This window comes from Rhinolophus sinicus, chromosome 14 (assembly GCF_057876585.1).
Source record: "Rhinolophus sinicus isolate RSI-liver-muscle chromosome 14, RSI-T2T, whole genome shotgun sequence".
NCBI lineage: Eukaryota > Metazoa > Chordata > Mammalia > Chiroptera > Rhinolophidae > Rhinolophus > Rhinolophus sinicus.
Window position 1 is genome coordinate 17,783,397 of NC_142514.1, and position 10,064 is coordinate 17,793,460.

The window sequence follows — 10,064 nt, forward strand, 5'->3', positions numbered from 1 at the left end:
CCTTCAGCAATCCCCCCCACACACACTTCTAAGCCAACACAAATGACTTCCCACGGATTTTGAGGGGCTGAAGAACCTGCTGACCTAGATCACAGGCAACCCTGAATGACAGTCTGGAGAGGCACAAAGAGGTCATTTCACAGATGAGAAGAGTGAGGCTCAGAGGGGGAGGCCAGTGACCAACCCCTCCTCCTCCCACCATGGGTCAGGACAGAATCGAGACAACTCAGAGCTGTCCCTGGGGAGGCTGGGAAGCCCAACTGGCTCCAGAGCAAGGCAGCCTCAGGAAACATCTTTCCAGGATAAAAATAAAAGTAACTACTCTTCACTCACCAGGTGACCAGGTGCTTTGCAGACTTTGGCTCCCGTCCTCATAACAACCCTGTGAGGTAGGTGTTACCGTGTTTCCCCGAAAATAAGACCTAGCCAGACTATCAGCTCTAATGCATCTTTTGGAGCAAAAATTAATGTAAGACCCGGTCTTATATAATATGATATGATGTGATATGATATGATCTAATCTAATCTAATCTAATCTAAGACTGGGTCTTATATTAATTTCTTGCTGCAAAAGACACATTAGAGCTGATGGTCCAGCTAGGTGTTATTTCGGGGAAACGGTAACATTCTCAGATGAGAATCTGAGGTACAGCCAGGCTGACTTGCCTAAGGGCACTTGCTTGTTAATGGCAGACAGACCACTAAACCAGGGCCACCTGATGACTGGGCATGCTCCCTTCTCTGTGAGACTGGGGACAGGTCTCCCCCCTTCATCTTGTAAACGCAAGCTACCCCCAAATTCAGGAACTTTCACCCAGTGTCTCCTGTCCCAGTTGTACAGCCCCTCTTTGTTTTCTACCCCCAAGTTCAGAGCAGGTCAGAGCTGGCCTGATCAAGTCTGATTTCAGGCTGAGTTCCCTGGGACACTTATCACGCTGAGAAGTGGCCCAGGAGCTGTGAGGTGATTAGGGTGGGACCCAAGCTGAAATCCCTGTACCCCTCACCTGTGGCCAGGGCGTCTGTGTTGACACACCTTCTTGGGCTGGGGGAATAGGGAAAAAGGAAACCAGCCAGGTCCTTACCTAGTCAGAAGCCTCCTCCCTCTAGGAAAGGGAAACGCTTGGCTCACAGCTGAAGTGACTACCACACAGATGGGCCTTGGGTGCCCCCTGGCTTCCCATTTCAGGGGGACAAGTAGGAGAGTGCATGATCCTCACAATGCCCCAACCCCCATGGCCTCCTTAAATCAGATTGTTGTTAGAGACAAAGGGAGGGGACTCTGTTCCTGGGCTTCTTCAGAGATTCACAAGACAAAGTCCAGACAGACTGAAACCAGGAAATGAGGTGGGTAGGCAAGGGGATGTTAAGGCCTTTCCCCTCCAGCACCCCTCACTGTGCCTCACCGCCTTTCCCTGAGGCTGGTGGTAGGACAGCACTGGCTGAGGATTAGACCCAAAGCCAGACCACCCGGAGCCGACGCAGGAGCCGGAAGAGACAGGTCCCGTTAACTTGCCACCTGGAGTCCCCGTCCATGGGCTGGCTATCATCAGATGGGGAGGCAGGGGAAAAACCCCATTCCTGGAGTGAGCAAGGCTCCTCCACACTGAACATGGAGCAGAGGTCAGGAGAGGGAAATGGTTTATAACACAGACGGGGTAAACAGAGTCCTGGCTGGACCTGGGGGACACTGGGCCCTGCCATCTGCAGGTCCTGCCCCTACCCCAGTTGGCACCTGGCCAGGCAGTCAGTCCGAGGGGCCCTGGCACGCCTGACAGTCCTTCATGTCTTCAGAATAGTCCTCGATCTGGATGGTCATGGTGTGGAAGTGGAACTTCCCCTGAAGGCGGGCGCTGGCTGCCTTCAGCACAGCCTGGGCGTCTGTGTTCTGAGCTGGGGACCAAGAGGACACACCAGGGAAGGCACCAGAGAACCGTTTACTCACTCTTGGGCCCTTAGGAACAATCAAGAGACTGACTCTCATACCCTACCCTCAGCAGAACAGGATAGGGGACCATGAACATTAAGAAACCCCAGATTTCACCCCTGCCCGAGGCAACTTGGTTCCCATACCTAGCACAATCCCAAAAGAGCAGGAAAAAACCCAGGCTTTAACGCTTTCCTCTGCCACTTATAAGCTGTAAAAGCCTGGGCAAGTGACTTTACTATCCCACCCCACCCTCAGCCTCAGTTTCTCCATCTATAAATGGGATCGTGATGATCAAATTAAATAACGTGTGCAAAGCACTCAGCATGGGGCCAGGTTCAAAGCATGGGCATTGCAAGCATCTGGGGTCGTCTAGACCCGTCAGGGACGTCCCAGGCTTCCAGCTGCCTCTCTCCCACACCCTATCCTGAGGGTCCCCACCACTCACCAATGGCGATGTGGACAGACAGCATGGGCTGGGCCACGGTCAGCGCCCAGATATGCAGGCTGTGCAAGGCTTCCACCCCCTCCACGGACAGCAGCAAATCCCGCACAGCTGTGAAGTCCACGCCTTTGGGCGTCCCTGAGGACGGCAGGGATGGGGCTGAAGGAAACTGCTCCCTTCCACCCATGCTGGTTCCTGCTCCTCGAATGCCATCTCAGAGAAGACCTTCTTGGCCAGCAGATGTGATGTTGCCCCCATCTCCCAAACGAGCCCCATCGTATCACTTTGTTGTTGTTTTCCTCTCCACACTTAACACTGTCTGAAGTTATCTCGTTTGTTAGTTTCTTGTCTGTCTCCCCCTCTAACATGGCAACTCCACATGAGAGCAGGACAATCTGTTTTGTTTACCATCCTATCCTCCTCAGTGCCCAGAACAGTGCCTGGACATAACAGGAGCTGAATAAAAAAGGTTTTGTGGGGTTTTTTGGAATGAAAAGAAGGGCAGCTGGAGATTCCTGCACCCACATGGGGCATCATCACCATCACTTTTATCTGAGTCAGTCACATTCTTGGAGAAAAAGCTCTGACCTGCAGCTGGACACTCCTGCTGACCCCAGACCAGAATCCAGGCTGCCCCTGCCCACACAGAGACCATGACCCAGGATCCTGGAGCACAAGAGAGCCAGGTGAATGAGTGTGGTAACTCAGGGCAGATTATTCACCACTACCTGGCACCCCTCGAAGCCCAGTCACCAGGGCTTTGGAAAAAAAGGCCTGAGCTGGAGTGGATTCGGCAGCCCTGTCCAACACCAACTGTCTTTTTCTGAGCTTCAGTCTGCCCCCCTCCCTTCCACAATGGGAAGCATATCTTCACTCCTCACTCTGCCTGAGGGGAAGCAAATGGAGACAGAGGAAGTGTATGGGGAAGGGCTGAAGTGCCAGGTGCTGCAAATACCACCCAGGAGCCAACTGACTAGTCAAGGAGGACACCCAGCAGGGAGGAGGCACCCTTGGGCCTAGGGGGAAGGGAAGGCATGGTCTAGGGGACATTTCCAGGAATGGCCATACCTGAGGGCCCAGCTTGATGCCAAGATATGCCTGGGGCCCCAGGAGGTTCTCCAGCCTATGCCAGCCTCCAGAGCCTGGCTCCCCATCAATGTGCTGGGATTCAAACCCTACCCCCACCCCTGGAACTTCAATAGAGCAGGACAGCCAAGAGCAAAAAGGGAGCCCAAGCCCAGTTACCTTCCATCAGCACCAGGGTCACGTCTCTCAGGATGGTCAAGGTTGTCCCCAGGACCAGGATGGAGAAGAGGAAGGTGCAGATGGGGTCTACGTACTTGTACTCTGGCTACAGGAAAAAGGGAAGGCAGAGCTGGGGTTCAACACCTAATACATCAGCTTCTGTTCTCCATTCTCACCCAGCACTGTCGGGGAGAGGGGCTCTTGGCGGAGTGGACATGAGTCTTACCCTAGCCCTGCCTCCCAGCTTAGCTTATCCCATGCCCAGAAGGGCAGGCAGGACAGACCACAGTTCAGGATAGGCATAGTTCCTTCCCACCCCTCCTTGACCAAGGGGCTGAGGCATGGACAGAGCTAAGTGGAATCTTACACACCATCTAGTCCAAAGTCCCCATTTTATAGAAATTAAGGCTCCGTTAGAGCAAGGGACTCACTCCACATCACACAGCTAGCAAGGACTGGAGCCAGGCTTCACCCTCAACCCCCGGCTCTTTCAAATACACCACACCGCCTCTCTGTGCCACGCAATGCCCAGGCTTCGGCAGCACAGAATGCTGGGTTTGAATCTGGCTCCACAACTTACCAGCTGTGTGACACAGTACAAGTGACTGAGCGTTTCTGAGCTGCGAAAAACACCAGTACAGGGTTGTTGTGAGGATCAGAAATTGGATAAATGTTCCTTCCCTCTACCCACGCTTTCTTTTGTCCAGAGATGGGAGGGAGCTAGAATCTAGAAGGGGTCCTGTGCGGAAGGAGCCCCCAGATGATCTATAGTCTTCTGCCCATCCCCCCCTCCGGCCCACCTCCCTCTGTCCCCAGCTCTGACCTTAAAGTATAAAATATAGGCTGCCACCAGGACACCCAAGCTCTGCAGCAAGTCTCCAATCACGTGGACAAAGGCAGCTCGAACACTGGGGTTCTCCTGCTGCTGGCTGGGGTTGTGGTTGTTTTCATGGCTGTGGCTGTGCCCGTGGCCAGACTGGTGAAGAGTCAACCCCATTCTACAGAAGTGGAGACAAAGCTAAGGGGCTCACTGAGGTAGCAGGTAGAGACCACCCATTAGGTCTGGCCAACCTGTGGAGCAACCCCAACCCCCAGACTGCCCATCCCTTTGGCCACGTGAGGAGCCTGACCCACATGGCATTGGCTTAGAGTGCCACAGGACAAAGGGTTCAGCTCCAATGCCAGGCTGAGTCTGGGCTCAAAAATGCCCCAGTGCCAAATCTCAGAGCACGAGGGTACCATGGAGGTTACCAGTTCCCCCACCATGTCACAGATGGGGAAGCTGAGGCCTAGAGAGGGCAGTGGCTTGCCCAAGGCCACTGAGCAAGGGAGAAAGAACCCAAATGAGACAGATGCTCTATATACCCTGCCTCTCTCTGAGACCAATTTCAGGCACATCAGCTGGAAAAAGGACTTGGGTTCTGCCCCTAGGGACATCTGCTCCTGCAAGAACTAGACTCACCCCTCCCCACTTCAGATAGGAAGCCTCCCAGGCTATTCACTGATACGTATAGGGGGGCAGGGGTGGAGTTGATGCTGTCCCAGACTTACAGCTCCCAACGGCCTTGGCCTTAGGCAGGACCCAGGTGTTCCAGGTGCCAGAGCTCAGACCATCAGGGAAACTCTGTCCCTGTAGCCTGTACTGGTGCGGCCTGGCCTGCATCCACCAAGATCAAGCACAAGTACGCATGTGAGAAGCGGGAGGAGGGAGGACTCACTCACATGATGTTTATGGCCACAGCACAGCCTGCCGTTATCAGCATGGTGTCCCCCTTGATCTCATAGTCCCCAGAGATCAGCCGCTCCACTGCCAGGTACACCAGTACCCCAGTCACGACCCAGATGGACAGCACGGAGAGTAGGGCTCCCAGGATCTCTGAGGAAGAACCCACCCCAACACCAATCTTACCATGGGGCACTAAGTCTGAGGAGATCTCGCTTTCCCTCCAGTACCCCCACCCCCGCCCCTCAAAGTCAGGACCTGGGTCTGACTGGGCTCTGCTGAACGTGTAGCTGGCATGGTTGTACCCTGCTGTACCTGACAATGTCAGAGCTAGAAGGTACTTAAGAAGTCACATGGGTCAAACCTTTTTGTTTTACATGCAAATAAACTGACTTATTAAAATAGATACTATTGCTCAGCAGGCAAACTGAAGCTTCTGAGGAGGAGAGGAATGCAGCCCAGAGATGAACTAAAGAGGGTTTACATCCTATTTCTTCAGCCAAGAAGGCGTGTCTGAGCTTTCCTGCCCCTCAAGCTGATACATGGAGTTATGTGCAGAGTTAATGCCATAGTCATTTGTTCTTGAAGTTTGCCACTTCATTTCTTAGGAAGGTGAACTCTTCTTCCCTGCAGACTAGGAGTTCCCTGAGGACAGAAGCCAAAGTTGACATGTTCTTCCCACACCTGAGCCACCCTCCTGGTCTCACTCAGGGACCCACCCATTGCAGCCACCTAAGAACCCATGTCTTAACCACCCCCTCTCCCAACCCCACCCCCATCCAGACCAGTGCCCTCACCAGCTCGCTGCCAGCCGAAGTTCATGGTCTTGGTGGCCGGCCGGGAGGACATCCAGAGGGAGAAGAGGCTGATGAGCATGCTGGCAAAGTCAGTGAGCAGATGGGCTGCGTCGGTCATGATCGCCAAGCTATGTGCTAGGTACCCACCTGCAGGGGCAGTACCAGGAGGGTGGAGGGTCCTTATCAGCTCTCTAAGAAGCCAACTTCCCAGATTGTGTGTGTAGCAGGGAAACCATGAACTCTGGAGAAAGATACAGGAACCGGGACCTCTCCACCCATTCGCTGTGTAACCATGGGCAAGTGATTTACTTTCTCTGTACCTCAACTTAAACAGGACTAACAACATCTACTTAGAAGGTGAATGTGAAAAATCAAGTTCAAATAGTGCCTGGAAAGCATAGCAGGCATTCAGTAAATGTTCTTTCCTTCTAGGCATTTAGGCCTTCCCTTACCTACTAGTTGTGTGTGATCTTGGGCAAATTACTTAATGTGCCCCACTTTCATCATCTGTAAAATCAGGAGACTGACAGCACCCATATGACAGCACAAGGTTGTTGTGTGTATTGCACGAGATAGGTGCATATAAAAGACTTAGCATAGGGAATATAGTCAATAACACTGTAATTAACAGATGGCGTCAGATGGTACCAGACTTATCAGGGTGATCACTTCATAAGGTATGTTTAATCAGGATATTGTATACCTGAAACTAATATAATATTGTATGTCAATGGTAATTGAAAAAATTAGTTTTCTCAATTAAAATTTTTAATTAATTTTTAAAAATTTTACATTTAAAATTAATCTGTTTTTAAACACAGCATAGTGAAGGTCTGATAAATGGGGCTATAGTACGGTTGACCCTTGAGCAACATGGGTTTGAACTGCGCCTGTCCACTTATTCCTAGATCTTTTTCAGTAAGTACAGTGGGCTCTTCATATCTGCAGGTTTGGAATCTGCAGATTCAACCGACCCCCCGATGAGAAACAGTAATTCCGCATTCCCAACTGTGGAAGGAAAACACTGTTTTCCATTTGCATTGGTTGAATCTGCAGATGCAAAAGGTGGACTATAGCTAAGTTTTGGGGGAGTCAAAAGTTACAGGTGGATTTTCCACTGTATGAGTCGGTGCCCCTAATCCCCCACGTTGTTCAAGTGTCAACTGTATTAATGTTACTGGCTTACATTACAGGGGGAAAGTCTTTTAGATCATCCAGACTATCTACAAGCCAATTTCATTTAATTAGCACAAAAGTCCTTACCAACTATTTCCCCAATCATGAACACCAGGCAGATGGCAGAGGCCACATAAAGCTGACGACGGGCCCGCTCCTTCTTGGGGTCACTGTGACTGCCAGGACTCTTCTGGGTGTGACAGTAATGATTGTTCTCCACAGCCAGCTCAATGGCTGGCAAATCCACGCCAGGTGGAGGCAGAGAAACCCAGCCAGCCCCATCCTGCCACAGAGATCCCGTGTAAGACCTGGCCAGAGAAGAGAAAGAGGAGACTCAGCTCTGAGATGGAGGCAAGGAGGGTTGACTCCACTCCTAGCTCTCTGTGGGGCCTTGGAGGTCCCATGTGTCCAATTAGGAGACTAGATAAGGGTGCTCCAAGCTCGAAGTCCCTGAGGAGTGACCAGAGCCTGTGTTCGCAGGTGGGTACTAGGGGAATGACCAGTCTGCAGGAGTCTAGGGGTATTGGCCCAGGTGTTCTTTCCTCCCCCATCCCTCCCAGGGCCTGGAGGAGACAAAGACCTTGGTAACTGGCCAAGGGGCGGGACGGTCCACCCGAGCGCGGAGAAGGAACAGAGCCCTGGCTCGGGAAGATGGACAAACCCCCATCTCGCGCACCTGGGGACACAGGGCCTCCGAGGCCCGGGCTGCCCCGGGGGCAAAGTGCCTGGCCGGGGGCGGGCCTCTAGGCTTCTCACTCCAGACAGGCTGACAAGGGTCAGGCAGGATCTGTCCGTGAGGGAGTGATGATTCCGGTGCCAAGCTGGATTTCCCCTTCTCCTTCACCTCACCCCACCCCTCCTGTGTGGTCTCAGTTCAAGCCGCCACCCAGACATCCAAACCACCCCAGGATAGCAAACGAGGAGGTGCGCCTGATGCTGCTCAAATTCCCGCCCTTCCCCACGCTTTCGCCTTACCGGGCTCCGCGCCTGGCGTCCAACAAATGCTGCTTATCCGTGGCCTTCATGCGGCCCCGCGCGGGGGGAGCTAGGTTGGGAAGCGGCGCGCGGACACCCAGCGAAGTGAGTCCCGGAAGTGGCGCTCGGGACACTCGGGGGCGCGGACTCACCTGCGGGGTGAGCTCCGCGCGCCGTTCCCGTCGTCCTACTCGCTCCCCTAGCCCACCTCTCCGCCTCGCGCCTGCTCGGGCCCCGGCCGCGCTGGGGTCGCCGTGGGACCGTCCTGCTGTCGCGCCGCTCCAGTCCCCGCTTTGCGCGCAGAGCGCTCCCGCCTCTCCGCGCCCCGCGTCCGCCCGCTTTATCTCGCCCTCGCCACCCCGTGTGAAGCGGCCCGCCGCGCGTCGTGTGCAAAAGCCCGCGGGGAAGGGGGAGGAGGTGGCCGGCTGCAATGGATGCCCCGGAGCTGCCCCAGAGCACCGGTCCCCTGCACCCTGGGGTCCGGGGATCCCATCTGGCTTGTAAGGAAAAGCCTAACCGCTTCCACTGAGTTAGGACTGGGCTTTGGCTGCGTGCGCTGTCTCCCGCGCGGGGCTGGCAGCGTCCCACCAAGAAGTTCTCGGACCTTGGTTTGTAGAAATCCGCTTTGGGCCCCTGGAGGGTAGGAATGTGGCTCCTGAGGCTAGGGTTGTGTCTTCCCCACAGGCTGGAGATTCCTGGGAGTTTGGTCGGTTTCCACCCTCAGGCTGCAGCCGCCTAAGGTCGGCTGTGTTCGGCTCTGGCAGGGGGCTCCTGGGGGCGGGGCCTGCCTCCCCTCAGGCCGAGGCTGTGGCCCTCTTTAGGACTGACTAGTTGGAACTGCCCGATCCATTTTGCCACTGAAACAACGCCAGTTTCTCACCTGCGCGCTCCGATTAGAATCTGGGGTGACCGGCTTTATCTCCACCCCCTACATAGGATAGTGTCGCGCTTCAGCATCAGTCTCCATCTGCGCAAAGCTCACACCACCACCATCCCTTCTTCCTTGGCCCCGCAGCAGCTCACAGGAGCCCCAGCAAGGTGCCAGGCGTGGTGTCCCGCGGGGAGAAGCTGGCCAGTCCTTTGTACCGGTTTTGTAGCCCACCCTCTCGAAGCTAAGTCCTTCCATAGGGGTTTTCAGGGGCCGGGGACCTGTGGCCCCGACGCTGGCCTCTGATAGGTGCACTGTATATAGAAAGCACTTTGGGTTGGTGACCTCCCTAGCAAATCACCCCATCATCCCCAACGCCCTTGGTCCGGGCGGCCATGGCTTGGGTATGGCCCCTTACAGAGACAAGAGCACACACCACTGGTGACCAGGAGGGACTCCTTGAATCTGTCCCCCAAACAAGAGTCATCTTGTTAGGAGACTAAGTGCAAGGAGTAATGGTGGCAGCGGCACACCTGCCTAGATTTAGCTTTTCCACTTCTGGACTCTAAGTGTGGAAAACCTTGACCTCAGGCTTCCTGGCTTTCCTGCTCTAGTCTGAGGACCAAGAGGCTCAGTACCACCTGGAGAGAGTGTTAAAACGCAGGTTCCAGCTCCCTGCATTTGGGTGTGGAGCCTGAGAATCTGCATATTTACAAGACTCTCCAGGGATTTCTGTACAGGAAAGTTTGAGGACCTCTGCATAAAGTCTTGCAGGTCATCTCAGCTATGCCCCTCTAGATTATGAGCTCTTTGAGAGCAGGGATGTATTTTGTACTTCTATTACATTTTAGTCCAGCTCTGAGCACCTACTGGGCGCTTAATTACATCCCTGTGAATTGGCTTGAAGTAAA

General features: G+C 54.0%; 1 protein-coding gene across 4 annotated transcripts; it reads right to left on the reverse strand.

Annotated features, from left to right (window-relative positions):
• Positions 1 to 1,621: 1,621 nt before the first annotated feature.
• Positions 1,622 to 8,999, reverse strand: SLC30A2 (solute carrier family 30 member 2). Of its 4 annotated transcripts, none has more exons than XM_088790590.1 (9): positions 8,286 to 8,986; positions 7,398 to 7,618; positions 6,135 to 6,281; positions 5,337 to 5,490; positions 4,438 to 4,612; positions 4,195 to 4,234; positions 3,615 to 3,720; positions 2,373 to 2,507; positions 1,622 to 1,890 (listed from the first exon to the last, which is right to left on the reverse strand). In XM_088790590.1, the coding sequence occupies exons 1-9, from the start codon at positions 8,333 to 8,335 to the stop codon at positions 1,788 to 1,790; spliced, it is 1,131 nt and encodes a 376-aa protein (XP_088646716.1). In that variant the 5' UTR covers positions 8,336 to 8,986; the 3' UTR covers positions 1,622 to 1,787. The 4 variants fall into 4 exon arrangements, with proteins under 4 accessions (XP_088646716.1, XP_088646715.1, XP_088646717.1 ...); XM_088790591.1 differs by having other exon boundaries at positions 1,812 to 1,951; positions 8,286 to 8,999; XM_088790589.1 differs by lacking the exon at positions 4,195 to 4,234 and having other exon boundaries at positions 8,286 to 8,975.
• Positions 9,000 to 10,064: the final 1,065 nt, after the last annotated feature.